The sequence below is a fragment of the Maniola hyperantus genome, chromosome 14, assembly GCF_902806685.2.
Source record: "Maniola hyperantus chromosome 14, iAphHyp1.2, whole genome shotgun sequence".
In the NCBI taxonomy this organism is placed as follows: Eukaryota; Metazoa; Arthropoda; class Insecta; order Lepidoptera; family Nymphalidae; genus Maniola; species Maniola hyperantus.
The window spans coordinates 6,661,544-6,688,104 of record NC_048549.1 but is presented as its reverse complement, the minus strand read 5'-3'; the positions used below and the strand labels follow the sequence as shown (position 1 = coordinate 6,688,104).

The 26,561-nt window shown below is 36.0% G+C and overlaps 4 protein-coding genes and 1 long non-coding RNA gene across 7 annotated transcripts; 3 read left to right on the top strand and 2 right to left on the bottom strand.

Annotated features, from left to right (window-relative positions):
• Window positions 1–373: 373 nt before the first annotated feature.
• Window positions 374–1,446, top strand: LOC138403223 (uncharacterized). The gene is made up of 2 exons (XR_011237506.1): window positions 374–820; window positions 1,216–1,446. It is a non-coding gene; the product is annotated as an uncharacterized lncRNA (long non-coding RNA).
• Window positions 1,447–2,565: 1,119 nt separating this feature from the next.
• LOC117988087 (uncharacterized) lies at window positions 2,566–4,785 on the top strand. Of its 2 annotated transcripts, none has more exons than XM_069503026.1 (2): window positions 2,566–2,763; window positions 3,339–4,785. In XM_069503026.1, the coding sequence occupies exon 2, from the start codon at window positions 3,347–3,349 to the stop codon at window positions 3,962–3,964; it is 618 nt and encodes a 205-aa protein (XP_069359127.1). In that variant the 5' UTR covers window positions 2,566–2,763; window positions 3,339–3,346; the 3' UTR covers window positions 3,965–4,785. The 2 variants fall into 2 exon arrangements, with proteins under 2 accessions (XP_069359127.1, XP_069359128.1); XM_069503027.1 differs by lacking the exon at window positions 2,566–2,763 and adding an exon at window positions 2,790–2,980.
• A 2,485-nt stretch (window positions 4,786–7,270) lies between these two features.
• LOC117988089 (UBA-like domain-containing protein 2) lies at window positions 7,271–16,164 on the bottom strand. The gene is made up of 4 exons (XM_034975182.2): window positions 15,929–16,164; window positions 14,531–14,608; window positions 11,341–11,577; window positions 7,271–10,672 (listed from the first exon to the last, which is right to left on the bottom strand). Exons 1-4 carry the CDS (start codon window positions 16,034–16,036, stop codon window positions 10,646–10,648), a joined length of 450 nt encoding a protein of 149 aa, XP_034831073.1. The 5' UTR covers window positions 16,037–16,164; the 3' UTR covers window positions 7,271–10,645.
• A 1,282-nt stretch (window positions 16,165–17,446) lies between these two features.
• Window positions 17,447–19,501, top strand: Rexo5 (RNA exonuclease 5). The gene is made up of 2 exons (XM_034975403.2): window positions 17,447–17,645; window positions 17,744–19,501. Exons 1-2 carry the CDS (start codon window positions 17,585–17,587, stop codon window positions 19,411–19,413), a joined length of 1,731 nt encoding a protein of 576 aa, XP_034831294.1. The 5' UTR covers window positions 17,447–17,584; the 3' UTR covers window positions 19,414–19,501.
• Window positions 19,502–20,471: 970 nt separating this feature from the next.
• On the bottom strand, window positions 20,472–26,087 carry LOC117988395 (uncharacterized). 2 transcript variants are annotated; one of them, XM_034975526.2, is made up of 4 exons: window positions 25,918–26,087; window positions 23,912–24,112; window positions 22,132–22,390; window positions 20,472–21,832 (listed from the first exon to the last, which is right to left on the bottom strand). In XM_034975526.2, the coding sequence occupies exons 1-4, from the start codon at window positions 25,970–25,972 to the stop codon at window positions 21,679–21,681; spliced, it is 669 nt and encodes a 222-aa protein (XP_034831417.1). In that variant the 5' UTR covers window positions 25,973–26,087; the 3' UTR covers window positions 20,472–21,678. The 2 variants fall into 2 exon arrangements, 1 of the variants encoding a protein (XP_034831417.1); XR_011237550.1 differs by lacking the exons at window positions 20,472–21,832; window positions 25,918–26,087 and adding exons at window positions 22,601–22,685; window positions 24,388–24,429 and having other exon boundaries at window positions 22,248–22,390.
• Between the last annotated feature and the right edge of the window lie 474 nt (window positions 26,088–26,561).

The following is a 26,561-nucleotide window of genomic DNA, read 5'->3' as shown; positions in this document are numbered from 1 at the left end:
GCACAGACCAATCGAAACACGTAGGTAGTGATTATAATATACTCTTTGGACCACGGAACAGAAAAAACAGTGGAAGTGCTAAGTAGGCGTGGCACGCGTGCCACAATTAAGCGTAGTTACGCTTAACTGATCCCAGTCGCGTTCTAACATCGCGTGGAGTTGGTAGTCTCGCGACAAATTCATATTGCCCTAGCAATGCCGTACTGCCGTTTTGTAGTGTAAAAATGATAGTAGGACATAAAATCTTAAAAATGGAGGTGTTTCGTATTATCGGTAAGTACGATTTTCATTGTTTTCTAATAAATCTTAATTTATTTCAATTTACTAATATTTAATAGAATGGTTAGTCAAAATCAACCTTATACAATTAAGATAAAGTTTATTTTGGATTGATTCTATTCCGAAAGTACTTCGCTCCGTGTTCGCTACTCAAATAGTGATGTGGCCAAGTAGAATATTGAATTTATCGATTGATATCGATACAAGGATATAAATAAATAGTAACGCAATAATTATAATTTATTAATGAGTGAGACGTTGCATTGATCACTAAATAGACATCAGTAGTTCCTCTAACCTTCATTTAAAATATTTTTAGGTTTCCCAAAGATGCAAGCATCAAAGAGAAATGGATAGATGCAACGGGTAGAGTTAATTGGATGCCAACCAAATCAAGCATGATATGCTCTGAACATTTTTTTAGAAGTCGATTTTATAATATCAAATAAAGGATATAGATATACGAAACCTACTGCGCTTCCATCAATGAAAATCGTTAAGTCTTTTAATCAAATAACCTTGTTTTATTTTATTACTTTCAGTAAGTATTGAAAATACTTGATATTATAATACAATACAACACACCTCTTAGTTATATTTTTGTATGAAGATTGACTGACTAAATATCAAATTTAATTCATAAACACACTAATTAATTTTTCTCCTATTCATTTTTATATAGGTACTAGATGATGCCCGCGACTTCGTCCGCGTGGATTTAGGTTTTTAAAAATCCTGTGGGAACTTTTCAACTTTCCGGGATAAAAAGTAGCCTATGTCCTTTCCCGGGATGCAAGCTATCTCTGTACCAAATTTCATCAAAAACGGTTGATCGGTTGAGCCGTGAAAAGCTAGCAGACAGACAGACAGACAGACACACTTTCGCATTTATAATATTAGTACGGATTTATTCTCAAAATTTAATTTTGGTTTCAGCCACAAAATGATAAATGTGGTCACTCCAGGTTCTTCAAAAAGACAAAGTGATTCGGAGATTCCTGCGTCTAATCACGTTACCGATTTGATGAAGGCAATAGTCGAAAAATATATACATAAATGTTCGCATACACCATTTATTAAAATTAAAAATAAGACTTTCGAAACGCCAGTTTCTTAACAAATATGTTTTATTTCAAGGGCAATAAATAAAATTTATCTATTTTCATACGTTGCAGTATTTATTGTGCATACTTGTAAAAAGCATGCATACATACCAGCACTTTTATTCAATTTTATAATTACCTTTTTTAATTTTATTTTTGCGAATGAACAAAATAACGAGTATCTATCGATATCGATAGGTAATTCATTGAGCTACGTGGTGCAGCCTTAACTGAGTAGGAAAAAAAAATCGACCGATCACGCAAATGTCCAACCATATGTTTAAAGTAATTAAGTTTATAATTGCTACTACTTAGAATACCGCCATCTATGGTCAAGTAGCGGAATTAATTGGACAATTGAATCTAGTGTGACGTGAGTGTGACTATAGCTCGTAAATACGTTCTTCCGCTAAAGCAAAATAAATCTTATTTCTAGAACGTCAGGGTTTATTTCCAAATCTGTGACGTAGGCTAGTTTTGACTAAACTTGAACGACAAATCAAATGATTTGTTTCTTTGTAGTGCAATATATGACTATCGGTATATTTGTATGAGTTTGGCGACAGCGGTTCCTATAGTAATTTTGGTGAATTGCACTTCCACTGTTCTTTCTGTTCCGTGCTTTGGACGAACCTACCTATTATTCTATCTACGCACTAAAGTTTCGCTTGATCTGTGCCTACCGTAGATATAGTAATGAAGGTAGATTGAAGTACTGTGTAACCGCGTATGAGATAGCGATAGCACGACGTAACGATGAATAATACGACAATTATTATTACCATTGTTTAGTAGTCAATATTTGTATTAACCGATCAACAATATTTGTATTAAACATTTTTTATGTGAAAACAAGTAGGTAAATAACTAATGAGAAATACAATTACGCCACGAATTCTCAAAGTTTGTTTTGCACTAAAGTTGCATTCCTTGTATGTATTCTTGAAAAAAAACGAGTTACACGATAAGGGACAAAAAATAGGTTAGCTGCATCTCTGTTTATCACATTAGTAACTTTATCTGTTCTCTCTTTTTAGTGTGAATGAAAAAGCAAACGTTCCTGTATCTACCTTTATTACTCTATCTACGGTGCCTACTGCCTGTGGTCTGCGGTCGGTGGTGGTCTGTGCCTGCTAGAAAGAAGCAATCAAAGAGAATATAAAAACGTACCTAGTGATTTACTCTTTGGTCACTACCTACGTTTTTGCAATGGTGCTCAGGAATGCTAATGATGCAAACATTTTAAATTTACTGAAAATTGAAATTAATGTAATTAACAGTGTAGCAGTGATTAGATTTTTGAGTTTACTGTGTTGGTATTCATATATTTTAATCCAAATTTAGAAAGTGAAATCATTTTACAATTAATGACTAAATTTAGGTGACTATATTTTTGTTTACTTACATTATTTTGCGCACAGAAACCTTGATTTAAATATGAACATTCATTGCCTCATCATTAGGTCAAATTCTTTGACAAGTCATTGTGCTGAACTGTTCAATCCTCGGTCAATCCAATCAATCTCGTTTCAAGTATATTTTGAAAGTAACTTTTAGATAGATTTTACTGAAGACTGAACTTATTAATAAGAACTGAAGTAAGTACCTACTATTTCAAAATTGCCATGAGTTAATATTGAATAGGAAGGTAACATCATTAATATTATTATTATGATGCCATATTATAGAGCAATTCTATCGAGAAGTGTTGACATACAAAACAGTTGTGTTGTCAGTATGATTATAATTTGAATGTTACTGAACTGGATTTATTAGTTCTCCACAAAGTTGTTTTTATCTCTTTGGTTTAATTTTATGTCTTGCATTTTAAAGAATGGCAAACTGTTCTCATATTATATTAGAAAGAGTGAAGCCTGCACACTTTATTTGATTGCAAACAAATCCAAAAATACTGCTTAGTATGCAACTAATATTGAAAACATTTACATTTTTCAGTATTAAAAATGTCAACAGATGGATCAATAAGAATGGGATTAGAAAGGTTGGAAATTGAACCAATAAAACTGGTAAAAAATATTAAAGTAGAGAATCCTTTCTCAAATCTGTTGCAAAAAAAGAATCCTCCTAAAACATATACACAGAGTAAGTGTACTTGTTTGGTACAAAAGAAGAAAAATGTTTCTATTTACAAAAAGAAGCACGGCAAACTGTTGAGAGAGCCTGTATTAAGATTATCACATGGAAACAGTAGTCTGAGAAATGAGTGCCAACAGTTGTTCAGCAAAGATATGTCACCTACTTGTGCATCTCTAAACTATCAGCCTGCTAATTTATCTTTGCACACATTGGTTGATAATTGCAACCAACTAAGTATATCAACTAAGAAGAACCAAACATGTTTAAGAACAAATAAGACAAACGGTTGTGTGAAATGGTGGAACTGCGAAACTTCAAATGAGCGACAATCCAGAGACTTGACTTCAGAGAGGAGCTCCTCTTGCTCACAACAAGCACTTAACCCCCCCTGTGATATAACAATCGATGAACTTGCAAGCTACTTTGAAACTTTGGTTCATATACCAAAAAAAATGTCATCGATGGCTGAAATGATGTATATCTAACTAGATGATGCCCGCGACTTCGTCCGAGTGGATTTTCATTTTACAAAATCCCACGGGAACTCTTTGATTTTCCAGGATAAAAAGTAGCCTATGTCCTTCCCCGGGATATAAGCTAACTCTGTTCTAAATTTCATCCCAATCGGTTGAACGGTTGGGCCGTGAAAAGCTAGCAGACAGACAGACACACTTTTGCATTTATAATATTAGTATGGATGAAGGGTGTTATGTTCAAGTATTGTACAGACTTCAGTGGTCCATATTTTACTACAAAGTAATTATTTCAAATGTTAAGAGTGTTATTTTTCTAATATCTCAAATAGTGATTTCAATGAACTCTTGTGTAATTTGCACCTAACATGCTGAGATCTACCAATTCTACCATAATATTACTAATTAATTTTTTGTTAGGCCTGTTGTACAGTCAAAACTTTTTATTTATAGAGAAATAATGTCACAAATACAGAAAGAAATGTATGCTGGCCATCAGCAGTACTCTGTCACTTAGGGTTGGTTGTGTTGTTGTCAACAGCACTCGACGGGAACATTGTGATGCTGGTTGCAAGCTGTTACTGTACAGTAGAGGTTCATCGGGAGATCGCCCATTTTCTTAGAAGCTTTGGGCCCCCCCAATATAGTTGTTATGTCACCATGGTTTTAATTTTATTTTGTAGCCAAATAATTACCTTTTTATATTCTGCAAACGATTTCCACATATTCACCCTGGTTATAAATAAATCTTATTTTTTATGTTGCTGATATTGAGGTTATATTTAATTAATACTTCTTGAAAATAAATAAATGTTTACGATGTCTTACTGTAATTGTGGATATTTCAATGATAGGGTGAAAGAAAAGTCATGATAAAACATGTAATCGTAAAAAAATAACACATTTAAAAAAAAATTATTTAAGTTTTGATACGACGCCACAAGAGAGGGCCCGTTCACGGTTTTCAAAATTAGGTTGAATGTGGTCCAGAACGAAATCTGAGGACTAACCTCAACCCAACAGTCTTCTTTCCTATATCCCTAAGTGTGAAGCCAGAAGTTTGCAAAGGAGGTTCCTCCTTTTTCTACGACCGCACCGCGCGCCACCGTAAGCAAATTCACCCTCACCACCGGGGTGTCTGGTGCACTTCAACTGTCCGTTGTGCCGGATCCTTCTTTCCACGCACATGCTTACTGTGGAATCAACTCCCGTGGGTGGTGTTCCCACTAGATTACAACATGGGGTTATTTAAGGGGTGGACCAACAAATTCCTGAAAGGCCGGCAACACATCGGCAGTTCCTCGGGTGCTGCAAATGTTCATGGGCGGCGGTAATTACTTAACATCAGGTGAGCTGCCTGCTCTTTGCTCGCTATCTCTATGTAAAAAAATAAAGCAAAGTTTACAGAATGGTAATTGTTATAGGATTATATTAGTATGGATAAGAGACACAATGATACTGATTTTGATGGCAACAAAATTTTAAGAGTTTTCGCATCTTTTTCTTACCAAAGTAATAAGGGCAGACAAACATAATTTATTTTAAAACTTTTAACTATATTAATATTGTTAAAAATCTGGTAAGTGCAAGCCAGACTCAGTCAGAAGGGTTCGTTCCATCCTGCATAATAATAACTTTTATGTGCAACACTGCAAGTTGAGTGACGGACAGCGCCATCTATATGTGATTTAGTAAACTAATTATTTCTTCGTGAACACATTTTAATCTTTTTAGGGTTCCGTACCTCAAAAGGAACCCTTATAGGATCACTTTGTTGTCTGATTGTCAAGAAAAGAGAATCGAAACTTATTTAGGGTACTTCCTGTTGACCTAGAACACGAGCATAGTTTGCTACTCTGCAAACACTATGCTCAAGACTGGCACCTAGTCATGAGAGCAGTGGCGTGCACAGGGTTTGAAGCCAGGGTAGGCATTAGTTAGGTAGGAACCTGTTTACTGGCAGGTCAAAATGAAAAATATGGTCATACTGATAAATAGCTTACAACTGGGGTAAGCAGTGCATTTATGCCTCTATGACCTGCACGCTACTGCATGAGAGGTTTGACAATTTTAAATAAAGTTTGTCTGACCTTGATATTGGTTAGAAAAAGATGTGAATACTCTAAAATTTTGTTGCCATCAGAATCAGTATCATTTTCAAAATATTAAAATTGATTAAAAAAATAATTTGAGAAATTTGTGTTTTCTTGCTTTGCCAGTTTATATTGCTATTCCTTCAGTGCCACCATCGACACACTCTCCCCGCGCTCGCAACTAAGGGTACACCAAAGAATTTCTATGTGGTACACCTAGTTACGTAACACGTTGTCCTTGTCCCACTCGATTTACTTATAGTGCTGCCCTTGTCAACAGTAGATGATTAAAAGCTCACTGTCGCTTGTATGAAGTGTTGGGGGTGTGCTTTCATAGTTTCAGAACATAGTATTTAACATTCAACCTTCAATTCTGTACTTACCAAACATCAAAATCGGCTAAACTGTTGGGCCGTGAAAAGCTAGCAGACAGACAGACTCACTTTCGCATTTATAATATTAGTATGGATTAGACTTTATACCTTGACGTAAGTTTTTTTACACCTTTATTACCTGTTATCTCCCCAAGCCACCATGATCCAAAAAAACCTTCCTCCCAGGGGTGGGGACGATACGCAGAGAAACTTTCAGCTTTTATAAAACAACGAAGGTCTGGCACGCGCAGGCTCTTAGTCCAATAGATTAAAATACTGTTTGTTCGGGCGCACCGATGAATAGACACTTTCATTTTTAACAATTACAGAACCAGCGGGATGATTCCTAAACTCAGTGATCATTATTGAAAAGTCATTAAGCTCATTTGACATTTTATTTTTAATCCATTACAGGTTTGCTATGAAATATTACTTTTTTGTCGCTCAGTGTAGCAGCAATGTAGAACCACTGAGAGTGAATCACACCGCAGGACTACCTATCCCAAATATCTAACCATAATAGTTTATATAACGCATAAAATTTAACTTCTCACGCGCCATTTTAACTTTTTGTGTCAAATTTCATGGCAAAAGTACGATTTTAGTCCTTATTTTAAAGGTGAACCGTACTTTTGACATGACAGAGTTAAAATAGCGCGTGAGGAGTCATTTTGTACGGACTTAGACGGTAGGATCTGTCTCTAGTAGGTATGCACTACACTAGCGGCACGCTATGATGGCCGGTTTGACACATTACAATAGTGATGTGGAATGTCAATTTATTCTCGAACAAAAAACAATTAAGTTTTGTTTTTGTACCTGATTAAATAGGTTTAATAAAACAAAAATGTATATGTTTATTTAATTTATTTGAACGAACTGAATATTTGAACGAAAATGAATATACATACTTTATATGCACACAAGAAACATATGAATACAAAAGATACCGAAAAAGGTGCCACAAAAGGCCATAATTAATCAGATTCGTCCATACTACTATTTTCACTGTCGTCACTGCTATCATCACATACATTAATAATTATATGTTCGTTTTCTATAATATTATCTATTTTCACATCTCTTTCATAATCTTCCCTTATTAATTTAACAGTTCTATTCACAACCTTTTCCCAGTCTCCTTTAGTCACATGTTCACAAGCTTCTTCTAATAATTTTAGCATTTTTTTTGTGGTAAATGGGGGTTCTGTATTGTGTCTTGCAGCATATCCCTTAATTTGAGCCCACACCAACTCAATCGCATTATACTCACAATGGTAAGGCGGTAACCGTATAACTCTGTGCCCATGTTCTAATGCTATTTCGTCAATGACGTATCGGATCTTGGTTGGTTTGTTTTCTTTTAAAAGACGTACTAATTCCGCTTTTAACATATTCATGTTTGCATCTACGCCATTTTTACGAAGCCATGCGACGATATCAGCTTTCTTTTGGGATTGGGCAGGTGGCTTGTCAATTTGCATCGAGTGGTATGGGGCGTTGTCCATAATTATAATAGATGGTTCAGGGAGGCTACACAACATTGAGGTAAACCATTCAGTAAACTTTTCTCCATTCATGTCTTCATGATAGTCTCCAGTGGTTTTTGACGCAAAAGCCATGAGAGAACCTTCGACAAACCCGTTGATGGTTCCGGCGTGACAAATTATAAGTCGCGATCCTTTTCCTACAGGAACTTTGGAAGTAGATGCTGCTGTGTCATCGTTCCAAGAACGGCCTACAGTATGGTTAGCATTAAGCCATGTTTCATCCAAGAACACAACATTTTGCCAATTTTTGATTTCTTTCACTTGCCGTAAAAAAGTATACCTTGCCATCGCTATATCAAATCTTTCCATCAATATTTTGCGTTTGTTACATTTTTTGTATCGAAATCCAATGGTCTTCAAAATCTTCGTTAAAGAACTTTCCCCACCGAAGAATAATCCAGCTTCCTTCAGTGAATGCACCAACTTTTTTCTTGTTGGATACTCCTTCTGTAAATAGTAGCCGTAAACATGTCTTCGGATAGCATCGGCATCAAAGCTATCGATGCCTACGACTGGTTTTGCTCGTTTTCTCTTTTTTGGTGTGTGAAGTTTATTTTCTTCTGTGCCAGTCTCGCCATATTTTTTTTTAGTTATCCGTCTAACAGTTCGTTGTCCAATATTAAGCGCATCAGCTACGCGTTCAACCACTGACGTTATAGGTAAAATTGGCCCTCCATTTTGAGCTTCACGATCGAAATAGTTACGAAGGCGTATTAGGAACTCACGTGTCTGACTATTTAGAACAGTTCTCTGCGTACGTTCGGTCATATCGACGAAATCCACAACAAAGGGCTTGAACAGAGTCCAAATTAACGAGCAAGGGTCAACAGTAATGCAGTATCAATATTTGAAATCCAAAGCCAGGTCAAAACTATATCACAATCGCATTGCACTGACAGTTTATACTTTTCGAAGCAACGTCAATTCGAAACTGCTTTGTTTTGCATTGAGCATTGACGCGAGTTTGCCGGAGGTAGTAGTTGTGCTAGCCAGCGATCCTATGTGACGATCGTATTAGATTCCATTTTTAAAAATTTATTGATATTTTTTTGCGATTTCAGAGGTTTGTCCACATAGTGAAAATTGTTCATATTCACAAGTACATTCACCCCTTAAATGGTGCAAACTGATTTTTCTACACTTGTATACATTTAAGAAATCAATTTAATAAATAAATTTTGAGTCCTAAACCTAAAACTACATTCGATAAAATTTATGAATCTCTGCACATCACTATCGTCAATAAAGTAATACAATTATTTCCTTCAAAGTCGTTATCAATTAATACGGAACTTCATGAGCGGACAAACGTCAAACCGGCCATCATAGCGTGCCGCTAGTTTAGTATGGTAATTTATTATTAAAAAGAAGAGGATTAGAAAATGAACTTTGTCTATGGCCGCGATTATACGTGTAAGTTTTACTCACGTAAGTAGCTTACATAATTAATTGACAACAAACATGCGATGTACTATGATATAATAATTATACTAGCTAACCATATTAAGCTACTAGTACTACAACATGCCACGAGGTGTGACATGGCAACACGCGTCACGTAGAATGTTGCGGGACATTATGCGGTGTTGCAGCGTCACGTATATTGAGTATTGCGCGTAATGTTGCGGAGCAAAATATTCCCCAGTGTATCCGGGGCTTAAAACTTACAGGTGTGTTCGCAGCCTATTGGTATTCAATATTAACAATCATTTTTTCAAATAGTTCACTGAACATATCACATAATTTTACCTAATATAAAAGTACAGATAAAATTTCATAAGAGATAAAATATATGAGATTGTTATGATTTTCCTTATTTATTTTTAATCACAATAATTGCAAATTAAGATGATGGAAATGACAATGAAAATAGGTCTTAGTTAATCACTTAATGGTTTAATAATAATTATATTGTCTTTTGAAGCTGTATAATATTGCAGAATAAACACATTAAAGGATTTCGATTTAAAAATGATACTAGCTAGCTAGTAAATAGTGTATAGAAAAGTATATGATATAACTTTAAACAAAGAAAAACAACAATAATTTCATCTTTTCATAATAATTACTATCATACAGCCATATTATTATTTTTATTATAACATATTTTACTACTTAGTTATGAATTATGATAGCATTTTTTTAAATCACAGTGATAAGTATCAATGGATATCAAAAACTGTATTTACCTAACATAAATTAATATTAGGGTATTTGACTAATTTTTTTCTCTTTTAGAGTAAATTTAAAAAAATTACTTTCATACTATAATAATTATTTTTAAGTCATATCAAATGCTGAAAAACTCACAAGGATGATATTTAAAATTATTATTAGTACATGTAAAGCCAATTTTAAACATATCTATTCATCATTCCTATAGGCAACAAATGCAGTTTTTAAAGCGCCAAAATGGGTCTGTATTTATAATCATTAAAGCCCCTTTAAAAATGTCAGCAGATACCCTATTATTAATATCCATAGTGCATTTTGTTTTAGAAACCACTATAAACTGTGAATGGTTTTATGTTTAACATGATTGACTATAAGCACCCCAAATATTGTCCAGCAAACCAAAGCTGCGGTGGGGTGTTGGAAATAATATTCACAAGTCCACAGCTCACAACGCACCATTAGAAAAATAAATTATAGATGATTTCTAGCCTACACTTCTGCTTATCTTGGCATATGTTCCCTGCAGATCTGCAACAGACAAAACTATTCAAACATGGTGGTCAAGTGTGAGTAAGACTCGCAGCCTAAGTACCTATAATATATAAAATCAAAATCAAGATTTGAAATTAAAAATAATTATTTTTGTTCGTGGAATACTTATATAACTATACTTTGAAGGGTTGCAACTGATTATTTGAATTATAAACACAGTATGAGACGTCATAGACTTACGTGTTAAATTTTTTCATCATTATCTCAAACCATTTCCGACAAAAAGGATCTCGAGACATGATTCCATTTTTTTACCATTATAAAATTATAAGGTATAGAACCCTAACATTGGTATCTTTCAAGACTATGTATTTTATTGTATAACAGATGATGATTAGTAGAAGAGAATGCAGAAGTACAGATGTTATTTGTTTAGACTTCTGCCCTCTTGGTTGTAAAGCATAAAAATTGCAGCTGGTGTCACACAAAAATAATCTGCACTGAACTGCAGTGGGTCATTTATTATCTGTTTCGTGGTACGAAGTGAGGAGCAACATCTGACGCTGCACGTTGATTTATCTATCTACATTTTTTAAGTGAGAGTTTTTGTAAGAGTAGTATAATTATTAGATATCTATGGCATACACATCAACTGCGGTCCAGTGGCGTTTTCACGTGACACCAACCAGTAAACAATTTCTTACTGCAGTTGAACAGGACAGCGCAGCATAGTTAGCTTGCGGATTAGGAGAACCAGCAAATGTGTTCATTTGCGTCGGTGGCGGGTGCGTGGCAAGGGGGGAGACGGGGGGCGCCATGCCGCTGACGCCTCCCCCGCCAGCGTTGCTCGGGCTGCCGGTCGTCGAAAGTCGTGAAAACGCTGCTAGCGCATCAGGGAAATTTGGCGGCGTCGCAGGAGTGTTACACGGCGTCATAAGTTGCTGAAACATAATTTATTTAGCCTCAATAACCGTTAAGGAGCAGATCGAAATCCGAAAGGTCAACCGTTTAAACTCCACCCGTTGCACTATTGTCGCGCACAAGCTTTATGCTTAGTTAGTTAGGCTGGTCTTACACAGCCGGAATGTCTCTCTGAATTCATAATCTTAAATTTCGGCATCTTGCCTCACATTGTCTTAAAAATTCAGATTGATCAGTAATCTCGTGATTCTCGACACATGTAAACGTCTTTATGAAAGAGGAATAATAATAATACTAATCGCAATGCTCTTGGCTCTACATATTAAATTGCATTTAGGTACATAATATTTTTCTTCACTTAATGTTTTCCAATTTGGAATCAATCTAAATATATAAAATGAAAAGGTGACTGACTGACTGACTGACTCCACGCAAAGCTGAAACTACTGGACGGATTGGGCTGAAATTTGGCATGCAGATAGCTATTATGACGTAGGCATCTGCTAAGAAATGATCTTCCAAAACCACTACAAAGTAAAAAAATAACTTTTGTTTCTACACGTGTATAATGTATATGTATGAAGTCGGGCGAGCATATTAAAAGAAACAAGACCTCAAAGCGTGAAGCTCGCCCGACTTCAACATACATACACGAGTAGAAACAAAAGTTATTTTTTTTACTTTGTAGTGGTTTTGGAAGTCGGTTTTTTAATATTTTATTTTGAAATATCAAATATTTGAAATATTTGAAAAGATATATATATCAAATATTTGAAAAGAGCAACCGCCGAGTTTCTTGCTGGTTCTTCTCGGCAGGAAAGGCATTCCGAACCAGTGGTAGATGCATCCGACTATTCGTAAGCACTTGTAAAAGTTTATACGAATAAAAAAAGATTTTCATTTTCATTTTTTCATTTTCATTTTTCATTTGTATATGAAATTTAGGGTGTTGAAGTTGTGGCATTTGAAATAATACCAAATAGTAAATACTAAAGATTACATTTTTAAACATCAATTTTACGAAATAATTAGTCTCGTAATCGTATTATTGAACAACACAATGTTAAAAAAATAAAAACCGACTTCGATACACAAACACTAAAAATTGAAAAATAATTTAATTTATTACCGAATATATTATGTATACAAGAGTTAATATAGTTCGATAATAATATTTTTTGGGGTCGGTGCCAATGAGGTGCCATTGTGGAGTCTCATAAAAATATGAAGTCTAGACGATTCGCGCAGCTAAAGCTAATGTATATAAGCTAATGTAATGTAATGCTAAAGATAATCTATGTGTTTGTGTATCGAAGTCGGTTTTTTTTTTTTTTTGTAAAAAAAATTTATTTCACAATTTTTAGTGGCCCCATGGAATTATGCTATGTCTGGTTAAAAATCTACTGTTTACTAAGCTATTACACTGATCGCGAGCAATTTACTCTTATCCGTTGAGGAGTTCCAGTATCTATCTTCGAAGATGTTCATCAGATCTTCACCAAATTTAAATGGGACCAACTTTGAAGTATACCCTTTCAAACAAAAAAAGAATTTTCAAAATCGGCCAGGCGTCTTTGAGTAATCGGGGAACATACATAAAAAAAAAAAAAAAAAAAAAGATTCCGACGAATTGAGAACCTCCTCCTTTTTTTGAAGTCGGTTAATGAAAATGCAATAATACAATAATCAGGCAATTACCTAATAGAAACGTCAAATCCATATCCATACTAATATTATACATGCGAACTGTCTGTCCGTCTGTCTGTCTGTCTGTCGCCTGTCACGGCCGATCCGTTCAACCGATTTTGACGAAATTTGGTACAGGGATAGCTTGCATCCCGGGGAAGGGAAAGTCTTCTTTTTATCCCGGAAAATCAAAGAGTTCTCTCGGGATTTTTAAAAACCAAAATCCACGTCGACGAAGTCGCGGGCATCATCTAGTTAAAAATAAATACGTCATATCTCTACATAATATTAAACAAAGTCGCTTCTAAACTAACTTGGATCTTTTAAACTATGCAACGAATTTTAATTTTCAAGTAAAAGGTTTAGGTATACCTACATATAGTTTTGTTTTTTGTTAATTTGTTGAAATATGACGCGTCCATACCTTCATTATTTCATAAAAGCTGAAAGTTTTTCTGCATTAGTGACTCAAAATGGTTAGCAACCACTGAGATTTTTGCCTCTATCATTTGTATGGGATTACATAACAGAGAGAGCGCTATACTAACTTCTTTCCGCAGATATAGTATAGTGTAAAAGCTGACAATTACTTTTGGTATTATTGTTACTTAACTCCTAACCAAGGGCTGGAACTAATCATTACCAGAGTGAACTCTTGGTTTTATCCTGAATCAACATCTGTCTACTACTACGTATTTGAGGACTACGGGTGACGTGAAATGAAAGATTTAAAAATATTGTTATTAGAACTTTTTGCCACGACGGCCCATGTCACATACATACCTAGTTCTGTCATAGCCTACATGTTATGTGATAAAGAACATAAAATTTTAAATGCTTTACATTTCATATGGTATTTTTCTTCTAAAGTTGAAAGTCGAAACACATTAAGGGCGTTTGTGCGCTCATCCGTGAAACCAACGGATGCCGTAAAAAGACGAATCGAATGAGTATGTAATTGTATGACGGCTACTTCGAAAAATCACGGATAGGAACCGAATACGAACCGAACCGAATATGAATAGGATGAGTGCACAAACACCCGAAGTAGGTATAAATCTATAATATAAAAATGAATCACTAAATGTATTGCTCATCGCAAATCTCGAGAACAGCTGAACCGATTTCGCTAATTCTTTTTTTTATAATATTCCTTGAAGTACGAGGATGGTTCTTACGGAGAGAAAAAATTGAATCGACTGTTAGGCTGAACGAAGTTCGCCAGGGTAGCTAGTAGTTTATAAAATGATATAAAAACATAAAATAGAATAAATGAGCTTAAGGTACCTGAGGGTAATGTGGTGCAGCTATGCCATTTGCTCCTGATGGTATTGCTACTTCTTGAAAGAATATCGACAGTGCAGTCTGCAAATATAATATTAGAAATTTCATTAAAATACTAACATAAGAAGTAGAGGGGACCGGTTTCCGTCCATGAAAGATGTGTGTAACTGTGACGCTTTTAAAATTGAAAAATCTATTTTAAAAGCATCATTAGTATTACGTCTGTCATCTGTTCTGATTAGATATTTTATTATTGTCGTCATTATCAATGTGTGCAGTTTGTGTAAGGTGGCTGACTGACTGATCTATCAACGCATAGCTCAAATCACTGTACGGATCAGCTGAGCAGCAGATATTATGACGTAGACATCCGCTAAGAAAGGATTTTTGAAAATTCTACACCTAAGGGGGTAAAATAGGCAGAAGTTTCTGTAGTCCAAGCGGACGAAGTCGCGGGCATAAATTAGTTTTAAATATATGAAAAAACTGGCCTTTTGCGGATTTTTTCCATTACTTGTGCTATAAGACCTACCTACCTGCCAAATTTCATGATTCTAGGTCAACGGGAAGTACCCTATAGGTTTTCTTGACAGGCAGACAGACAATATAGTGACCCTATAAGATTTTCTTTTTCCTTTTGAGGTATGGAGGAAGGTCACTCTCAATACATTTGTATGTGAAATTAGCAGGTGTCAAACCATGCCCGTTAGTATTTGACTAGGGTAATATGTGTGTTTAGTATGCAACAGGTCAAGATGGTAATTGGGGTATGAGGTGAGTCGTGGAGAGGGGGACGCCCCAATTGCCATGTCAACCTGTCGCGAACTATTCCTTGATCAAAATTGGTAAAGTAGAACCTGCAATATTAGCTGCTGAGATCCATAGAGTGAAAAATATTTCATCCATTTATTTCTATCTTGATGAAAGCATAATTAAATATTATTCAATATTTAGGAACTAAAATAATATATACTTAGTATGTAAGTAAATAAAATTATTAAGTAGCCATAAATATCAATTGATTATGATAAAATAGGTAGATAGTATTAAATTAAGCACCAAAATATTTTGTTTTCTTTGCCCAAATGATAGAAATATTTAAAACATTTTAAAAATTGAAAAATCTATTATAAAAGCGTCATTAGTATTACGTCTGTCATCTGTTATTGATTAGATATTTTATTATTGTCGTCATTATCAATGTGTGCAGTGTGTGTAACTGTAGATACGGTCAAGGTAAATGATCGTTTCAACTGGCTTACAAAAGCAATACTTTAATTTGCTGTATTATACTCGACGCGATCGTTAAACGAGTAAATCGAGTAAAAATCTAATTTGAGATACAAAAACGCAGCCATTCCATGATTTTAATGTTTATTTACATGTATTTCATAAATTTACCTCAAATTGCCAATGTGCTGCTTGTAGTAACTGTTTGGCCTGTTCTCGTGCACATCCAGCCACCGATACAAATTGATTTATCATAACTTGTTCACGTAAAGAATCCATTTTCTAATATCCTTAAATCCAGATTTAATTAATCAGCAAAAAATAGCCGCTGTAACAAAATATGAATGTATCAATTACGAACGCAATAATACAACACAAATACAACAACATAGAGTAAATATATCAATAATAATATTATTCACGAGAGTAAAAGAGAAAACAACAGACAACTCCAATCACCTCACCCATGCCTCATCCACAGATATAATATACCTCGATATGCAACTAGCGTGGCCGCTATAGTCCTTCTCGCTCAAGCAGAGGTACGTACTTGTGAAATGTTATTCCTTCTATTTTACGTTCGCTTCGGCTTATTGTAGTCTAGTATACTGCAACCCACAAATTGCACAATAACTTCAAGAAGAAAAATTATATTCAATTTTCAAAACAATTCAATCTTTAAAACACTTGAGTCAATATAACCTTACTTCCACGTTATTTGTCATGATCAAAGCTACAAAATACATCTTGACAAACAAAAAAGTGACCACGGTGATAAAGACAAAAAACTTAGAACAAATACCTTCTCTAACTGTTAGAGCGACATAGCTAAATGCATGTAAGCTCTTATTCTAGATAATTTTTTGTCCTTATCACCGTGGCCACTTTTTGTTTGTCAAAATGTATTTTGAACGTGCGATCATGACAAACAACGTGAAGGGAGGTTATGTTGATTCAAAAATTTGGAAAAAAAAATTGATTTGTTTTGAATTTTTTTATTTTTCAAGTTATTGTGTAATGGTGGGTTGCAGTATGCTGGGCTACAATAGCCAAATCTCACTTAAAATAAAAGGAATAATATTTCACAAGTAATTACCTTTGTTTGAGCGAGAGAAACTATAGGGGCCACGCTAGTTGCATATCTGTACAGTGCGCGGCAGAAAGTAGTTTACATCGATCTTTAGAAGGAGATAGCACATTTGTAGAGCGTTGTCTCTGTCGTTGGGACCGACGAAACGTCACATAGGTATGAGTGACAGAGACATCGCTCTACAAAGCCGAAATGACATTCTAAAGGCCGATGTACGTTACTTTCTGCCGCGTACTGTAAATATATATCAATGACAAAAAATGAACATTCGTCACTTTCTGTTATGTGCTTAAATGCCATTTAAATGCATTTAGCTATCTCGCTCTAACAGTCTACTTCTACAGGTATTTATTCAGACTGAGACTTAGTTATATTAATGATTAGGAGTGGGCAGGTAGCAGGTATTTATTCTGAGGGAGTGGGATCACCACGAATGTACAACTTAAGTATTTCATCCAAGGGGATTACCAATGTTTGCTGAGGCTTAAAAAGACTAGAACCCAGAGCCGTAACCAGTTAAAAAAAACAATGATTGCTCTTTGTTTTGCACAAGTTTTGCCACAGAGTTTTGCAAATTGCACGCCAAAGAGTATGGAGTATGTCATGTTGTGGTCATGGTCATGTTGCACCTATGTGCACGCTTTCGTGTTTTAATTTTTGCACCGACCAGAAAAATAAAGGCTTTTTTGGACTTTTACTGTTCAAAGTTTTTGCGTACTAAATAATTTAATTTTAGTATGATTACAAATAATAATTCTGAAGAACCAATCAAAAAGAAACGCCGTATCGGCACTGAATGTAAGTTCAAACTTTGTTTCTATATTTTATTATTTTACAAGTTACAACTATTATTTTTAAAAAAACATGACTAAGTATTTAATAAAAATCTATTGCAGGTTCCAAGGAAACCATCGATAATCTCCTAATACTTAGCAAAACGGACCAAAAGAAAGCTAAAGTACGCGTTCGTAAAAAGCATATTCCGAAGTTTCGATTGATAACTACGGGGATAAGTGCTTTGTTGACTACACCTTTACATGATAGAGTGCCTTTGACCCTCACAGATATACAACATTTATTGTTGCATTCCTTACTAGGTAACCTTAACCTAACTCAATCACCACGCTGGTATGTACTAGAAAAATGTAACCACTTAAAACAAACTACTTGTCTGATAGTTGAAGGAGTCTCTATAAAGCATTGGGAATTGTACAACAGTAGCTTATCTGAAACTAAGAAAATATTTGATAATGTAGTGGAGATCCTAACTCCTTCTGTTTACAATGGCTCCTTAGTCAAGGAACTAGCATTAGTACCCCTTTCTGAAGCTGATAAAGAAACCATGATACAAAAATATGGTAGTATGAACTTGGCTCTAGAGGTTAGAAAGGACTTGAATGTTATGATGAAAGCTGTTTTTCCTATTGGCGATGAAGTATCAGACACATCTAATAGAATCAGCTTAGAAGAAAAATTTCCAAGAACTCAGTTAATCCTTTCTGCATGGCAGTTAATAGAGGAGAACTATCCAGTTCCTTTGAAAGGCAAATTAAAAGCTATTTATGCAGATTATGTTTTATCTAAAGAAGTATATAAGCCTGTAACAGCAAAGTCACCAATGTTTGGCTTAGACTGTGAAATGTGTCTTACAGAGGCTGGTTCTGAGCTAACTAGAGTATCTATTGTTAATGAAAAACATGAGACAGTATATGAATCTTTTGTTAAACCCTTTAATAAAATAATTGACTACTTAACACGCTTTTCTGGTATAACTAAAACCTTATTAGAAAATGTAACTAAGAGATTAGAAGATGTGCAAAAAGAATTACGTGACTTACTACCACCCGATGCAATATTGGTTGGTCAATCATTACAAACTGATCTACATGCCTTGAAAATGATGCATCCTTATATAATAGACACTAGTATGATATATAATTTTGCTGGTGAAAGAACGAGAAAACCAAAACTTAAAATATTAGCAAAAGAATTCTTGAATGAAGACATTCAAAGTAGTAAGAAGGGTCACTGTTCAGTTGAAGATTCTCTAGCATCAATTAAACTTGTCCAGTTAAAGCTAAGCAAGTGCATGGAATTTGGAGATGCTGTACATACTAATAGGCAACAGTATAAAGAGAATGCCATAAAAATGTCTCCAAAACCACAATATGCTGTGCCCATTTTCAACCATATAATCGATCAGAGCAAAACTTCAGTAGTTATAGGTTGTGACAACATCACAGGTGATTATCATACTTTTTTAATGCAAGCTAAAGAAAATCCAAGTAATCAATTGAAAAAAGGGAAACCAAAAAAGGTTAAGTTGAACACTGTTGATGATATGGATGAAGTCATTTCCAATATTATGGAAGCTGGAACTGATTACAATTTGGTTATGGGTCATTTAAAAGTTGATGCTGCTAACATTGAATTGATACAAAAAATTGACAAATGGATTCAACAAATTTGGGACAATGTTCAAGAATCAGCATTGTGTGCAATTGTGTTTGGTGGCACATCAACTGACAATGGTGTAGCAATGGTGAGAGTGAAAAGTACTTCATAGCAAGGATCATACCAAGTTTGTACATTGCAATATTTGATTTATAAGATTAACATTAATTATTATATAATATAATACTGTGTATATTGTCTGTGCTACATTTATCAATTATTTTATTTTTATATTAATTTGATGATGCAGTCTAAGATGGTTACATGATGGTACATGATGGATGGGTACCTACATTTTTTTATTTAGATACAAGTTAGCCCTTGACTGCAATCTCACCTGGTGGTAAATGATGATTCAGTCAATGATGGAAGCGGGCTAACCTGGAAGATGGTATGGCAGTTTATGTTAAACCCATGCCCCTTTTGGTTTCTACATGGCATCGTACGCGGAACGCTAAATCGCCTGGCGGCACGGCTTTGCCGGTAGGGTGGTAACTAGCCATTGCTAACCCTCCCACCAGACATAATAATGCATACTGTAAATGATTTAGTAATTTTAAAGACTTCTACTACCCAGTTTCTAGCCTGAATTTAGAATAATCAATAATGAACTAGTTCATTATTGATGCATTAACCCCCAGCCAGACTGTTGTAAACAAACCCTCCACATTGGTCTCCACCAGCGGTTTAAAACAGTGTAAACACTTGTTAGCAACAAAAATTCGTTGTAAACCGCAGAGACTAATGTGGAGGGCTTGTTTAAAACAGTCTGGTTGGGGTTTTAGGCCTGCAGGGTGTGATGGGGGGGGTGATTCGATAACTCAGTGTTCATTGCTGAATGATAGCCACCAAGCTCATTTGGTATTTATTTTTATCCATTGATGGTTTTCTACAAAAAAATATTTTAATGACACCCATTGAAGCAACTGAAGGAGCAAGCAGCAGCCAATTTAAAATGAGCTCAGTAGCTACCATTCAGTGTTGAACACTGTATCAGCGAATCACACAGCTGGTTTGTTAGGGAGGCAAAATCTCTATGTGAGAAACTGGATCTTCAGGTGGTCAATAATTTTTTAGGATAATAAAGCAGACCCTGTTTAAAATTTAATTTTTGGGAATATGCTAGGATTAAGAAATAATAAGACAATCCTATAAGGTAGATTATGTAGGTATCTCTAAAAATATTTATTTAAGATATTTAAAGTCACATATCTATTATTATTTTGATTCAAATTAAGTCCAATTCCGGTATATTTTTATTTTACAAGGAATTTATGGTTTTGGAATACAAAACTACATTGTATTAGCGTAGCTAAACTAAATCATGTCAACATTCATATTAGGAAAATCTAGAGCTGAGAATATTGTGCTGTTCCAGGCATTGAGCTGTATGTATCTACTAGTCGTCATCATCCTATGTCATTCTTCGACTCTTCTCGATTTGTGTATTTGTCTTCTTTTTTGGGTCTCCATCCAGACATTCCATCCATTTGCCCTACCTTTTGATATTTTCTGTGGGGCGTCCAGTTGCATAAGCTTCTTACGGCACTTGTATTTTTTCGGCATTCGTTTTGTGTGACCCGAGGCTTTGCAGTATCTACCTGACAATCTTCTAACGGCCCTCCAGAGTTTCTAGCTCGTGTTTCATGCGCTGACGATAAGTGCCATTAGATTCTCGCACTGGACCAAAATACCTACTAACAATAATTGATTACTGCATGTGAAAAATAAAATTTTCGCATTATAGTTATGTAACTATGGTGAAGTATTAATTTTATTTATATACTAGCTGATGCCCGCGTCTTTGTCCGCGTGGATTTAGGTTTTTAAAAATCCCGTGGGAACTTCCAGATGGTCATAGTCATGGTTGGATGAATTAGATTTTTTATTGAAACTAATTTAATGGGAATGGAATTGAAATGGAAGACAGCAGATTAGGATGGGTGAAAGGAAGGAAGGTAGGTTCTTTGGGAGAAGATGAAGAGAAATGGATGGATGGATGGGAATTGAGAAATACCCATAACCCAACGCAGAAAGTGCACACTGAAGGCAAGGAAGGTACCAAATACCTGAATTGCCTAAACTGTTTTTGTAATAAAGACGGTGTTGTCGCGTAAATTTTTTGAATTATTATTAGACATGCGCTGAAGTATCACGTATGTCCGACAAATGCAATATTTTCGCCTTTGGTCCAGTGGAGTTTTGCGTGTTGTGCGTACAAACAAATAAACATACAATTTTATAATAGCAGAGAAGATATTATCTTGTAACTGTATTTACGTTACAGATCTTGTTTTGTGTAAAGGGCAGGCTGATTTCTCCTATTGATCGTATTCAGAACTTATTAAACTAAACAGCTATACAGCAATAGTCTGAGCTATTTAGTGAGAGAATAAATTTGGCCTGTCATAGGATCTACGGCAAGCGATGGTGGTAGTTCTGCTGCGATGTCCGCGAGTGCTTCCCACCGCGTCGAGCGATTACCATCTGATTGACTTGGGCTTGTAGCTTCTTCACTATTTTCTTGGCCTCTGTGAAAGAAATTATTTAAGTTGTTTTACCAGGAGACGCGGGTTCGATTCCTGCCGGTTAGCAATTTTTGATGTGTATTTAAAATTATTTAGAAATTTCCTTCAAGTGTAGGTAAAACACTATAAAAATTATAAAATATTTAAATAGTGTTAAGGCATTACTTATTATAAAATGTCATAGATACAGTTGGGGTTTATTTTCTTGCAAAAAGCTCTTTACTATTCTCATATCTCTCTATATCTCATGAATAATAATAGTAATATCATTAATCTCGTAATCTATCACAAAAAAAGCTTACTCTGTCTCTTCGAGTTGTTCATCATTACATTCGTCTAGTAATTCGGGCGATGTGTCTTCGGTAACTAAAGGAACATTTTCTGCTTCGTTATTGGATAGCTCGTGATTGATGTGCTGTGTTGATGTTTGATCAATATCTTCAAGTATGTTGTTTAAAATTACATGATCTGCCACCTCTTTTAGTGTTGTGAATTTTTGTTCGCTCTCATCTTCGCTTATTTTTATGTCTTCATTTTCTACCACGCTAGTCAATTGATTGTCTGTAATGAATAGAATAGTTTGGATTTATTTCACCATTTTTTGAACTAAACGATTGCTCCATTATTAAGAACTAAAATAAACGTAACGTATTTTAAGAAATTATTTACACATTTCCTATTCAAATATTTACAATCACTGTCATTATTAAAAACTTACATCCTCATTGCTTGGATCTAAATGATCTGAATTATTAGTTATATTATACTTACCAGTTATCCAAAATATCACGAACGGGAGAAGGTCACGTTTTTACTGTCCCATAAAATAGTTTTCCTGAACTAAAGTGCAGACCACCTAAGTAGACGAAAAAGTGCAAATTGATGATAGAGTTATAACAGGGAAAGTGCAAAATAAAAAATAAAAACAGTGACTAAATGGGTGCCTTCGAGAACATCAATGTATGATATCAACAAGTGTCTATTCCACTGTTAACCATGTAGGGCTGAGTCCAGAGTTCTACAGTTATTTTTTTTAAACAATACTAGGCAAGTTCATCATGATCATGATAAAATTCCCCTTTCCTCTCCAACTAAGCGTAAGCTTGTGTGGGAGTAGGTACCTATAACCTACGACAATCGTTTTCGTTTTCAGTCTAGTTACTAAACTATACACTACAGTAAAAATTAAGAAACCCTTCTTGGAAACATGTAGTCCTACAATAGGTACACGTTACACATAGTTTAAAAGCACACAATCTTGAAAATCAACGTACAAAATGTCCCGCGTAATAGCTTTGCATATTTACATAGGTAAGTACCTATTTAAAATGTCAACCCTCGCCACTTTTTACTGCTTACGGTTTCATAATGAACTGATATTCTAATTAAGTACCTATCTTCTTATGAGTTTCTTTTTTTAGATAGGTACTTACGACTTACCTTCATGTCAAGTTGGCTTATATAATGGTGAGTGTTTGAATGAATTGCATATTAAATAGGTACGAGTAACTATGGACAATGACACTAAAACCGGACCGTTAAATTGTGGGAAATGAAGTCGATTAACAATCTATCTATCTATAATATCACTAGTGAAATTATAAATATCACGGCTTTGACAATATACCTGCGACATATATTAATGTATATTAATGTTTTTCTGACTGTTTGTTCCGTGAAAAATCGGACCCTATTAGGGATAACTACTCATGTGCATACTGAGCCATCTGTCTGTCCATCCGTCTATCATAGGTGTCTATTGTTTACAGCTTCAGCGATAATAAGTAACCAGTGATCACTATAACAAGAAAACCTCGAAAAAAATGCATTTTTTCCACGTTTTAAAAAAAAGTAATGATTTGGTCATATAATCGCACTTGGGCGGTTTTGTTTCATTATTTATTTACTTAATATTGTGTATGTGTTACTTTAATACATTCATGAAATTACCAAAAATTACGCGTGCATGTGCTCGACCTTAAATCAACGTGTATTATATCAAGATCTTTATAAAATTAAAAAATCATGTTTTTTTACACACAACAATTAAAACACAGACGATTGCAGCAAATACATACATACCTTGCTCTTGTTCTTCATTACGAGTTTTTGTAAAAGAATCACTATTTCTAGCTAATTGTATATTTTCTTCTAAACTATCACAAGTTGGAAGCACATTGCTTGCTGTTGCATCTTTTGTATCACTCTCCACTGCGTCACGTATCGCATCCTTATCTTCTTTTACATCTCCAGTGACATTACTTATATCATTCTCCTCTGTTTCTGTAATTATATCAAATTTAGTATAGATTTTTAAAATGCACTAACATGAATATTATCATGTTGCCATTCGTAAAAAATATTGTTTTGAAATATATAATATTTTAAATATTTGAACCGTTCGATCGCAGTGGGCCGTAACTTTGTTTGTACTGTTTACCTAAAAAACTGATTAAGTATTAAAAACTGTGCGGAATATGCGATTTTTAAATCGATTTTCATGATAATCTGAAAATTTAAATCACAGTAAAGCTATAGAGACTAGTTTCTCATCCCACCTTTAACATTGACCTCCAGCTATTAAGTAAACGTTCAACCCTTTTTTTTTTTTTTTTTTTTTTTTTTTTTTTTTTTTTTTTTTCCGTGGGGAAATCCTCATGGATGCCACCGCACCCGGGGAGGTGCGGAGGTTATGTCGGACTCTTACCGACTAAAACCCCACGATGTTCCACGCATCGCCTGGTGGCTGGGCTACGGGGCCAAACACGTTCGCGCAACCCAGCCAGCGGCGCCTGCTGAGGACCCACCTCAGGGGACCAATGAAGTCCCTAAACACCGTCTGAGGCGCACCAGGAACACAAAGGTGCGCCTTCCGACTCGAGGACTGGTTTCTTTACGGACGATAGACTCCCCGTGTCTATTGCCCAAGAGTCCTTCTCAAGGGGGTAGGCGGCGGTCGTGGGCGACTCGCCTACGCCCGACCCTCCTACGACGGATGGCATGAGAGTTGAAATCATCTTCTCTCATGCGCTCCGCCAGCTCCTTCTGCGACATTACCTGCTCGCAGAAGAGCTCTACTGCTTTCCAAGACCCATCGCTGCCCGCCATGGCTTTGACCACGGCTGGCAGGGAGAGGTCTTGCCCCACTGCCGCCACGAGCGTCTCTCGCGACTCAGCCCATGCTGGGCACTCTGCCAGAGTGTGTTGCGCCGTATCCACGGCACTGCCACACTCATGGCACTCCTCAGTAGGCTCTCTACCTGCGATCTTGCACAGGTACCTTCCGAAGCAGCCATGCCCCGAAAGAACCTGCACAAGATGGAAGGTGAGTACTCCGTGCCCTCTCTCCACCCACTGTTGAAGAACGGGCCGGATCGCCGCCACTATCATGTGACCTGCGCTGGGTGACTCGAGTCTCCCCCACCATTGGTAGACAAGCTCGGTCTGCGCATTTCGCCGCCACCCAGCAATTTCTGCGGAGGTAGGGTGTTCTCCCCGTAATCGGGCATCCACCCTTCGCTGGTGCATGTCTGCCAGCATCTCCGCATCCAGATCCCATGGAGGAGTCCCTGCCAAAACACAGGCCGCCTCACAGGAAATGGTGCGATAACCTCTTACCACTCTGACCGCCATGACTCGCTGCGGCCTTCGCAACAGGGTACAATTGCAGGCGTTCAGAGCATCCGCCCAGATAGGTGCCCCGTAAAGAGCCATCGATCGCACCACTCCCGTATACAAGCGGCGGCAGCTGGCACTTGGCCCACCCACGTTTGGGAGGAGTCGTCCGAGCGCCCCGGCAGCTCCAATTAGTTTGGGGGCCAGGCGTCGGAAATGCTCCTCGAAACGTTCAACCCTGAGTCAACATTCACGTCTCGCATAGGTAGCTAATAAAACAGAGAACGATAAACAACCATTAAAGTCTAAGCACGATTTCTAGCAGTTAATGTGATAACTCGTAAGTAATTAGTCCAAAAATAGTACATACCAAAGGCATGTTAAAGGTAGGTAGTGTATGTATATTTTTTAGCTGAGCTTACTAAATTGACAACAACACGAGTTGTCAACAAGTATTTAAAGGGTAAACTTACCGCTCATGTTCGCGGTTATCTCGGGCATGTTTGGAGCGCTGCTCGTGCAGCCCATGGTGTTCGGGGAAGTCCTAAACGATGGCCATGCGTTACAATCAATTAAAAATCTAGCAACAACTATTGCTAACCTTTGACCAGCCGTCTACAACACCTAAGCTCGACTGCGCGCTCTACAAGATTGTATCGTACATACCTATTATGGGAGGAGGTAGCCCACTCAGTTGACCTCGCACCCCCTTCGCGTTTTTCAAATTAAACGAGTGTAAAGCATTCTTCCACTTTGACGCAATTATTGTACTTATACCTTGAAGGATTTTCTTTTCATGAACAGTCGTTCGTGAATGTACGTACCTTTTTATTCCTCTTTTTGTTCAAATGAATACTAATAATAATTGGTTATATATAGGTACCGACGAAATAAGTTAAACTGAGGTTCAGATTAACATAACAGCCTATGAATATTACAAATAGAGGGCAAGGGCCTCATATTTTGGCACTGGCCCTCGCGTGATTTTAATATTAATAATATGTTCGTTGGGCGCTCACTTCAGCTACCGGCCGGCAGCTACGCATTAAATTGCTTTTGGAGCTTGATTTTAACCAATCGGCCTATGTAAGAATAGCACAACGACTTTATATAGTCA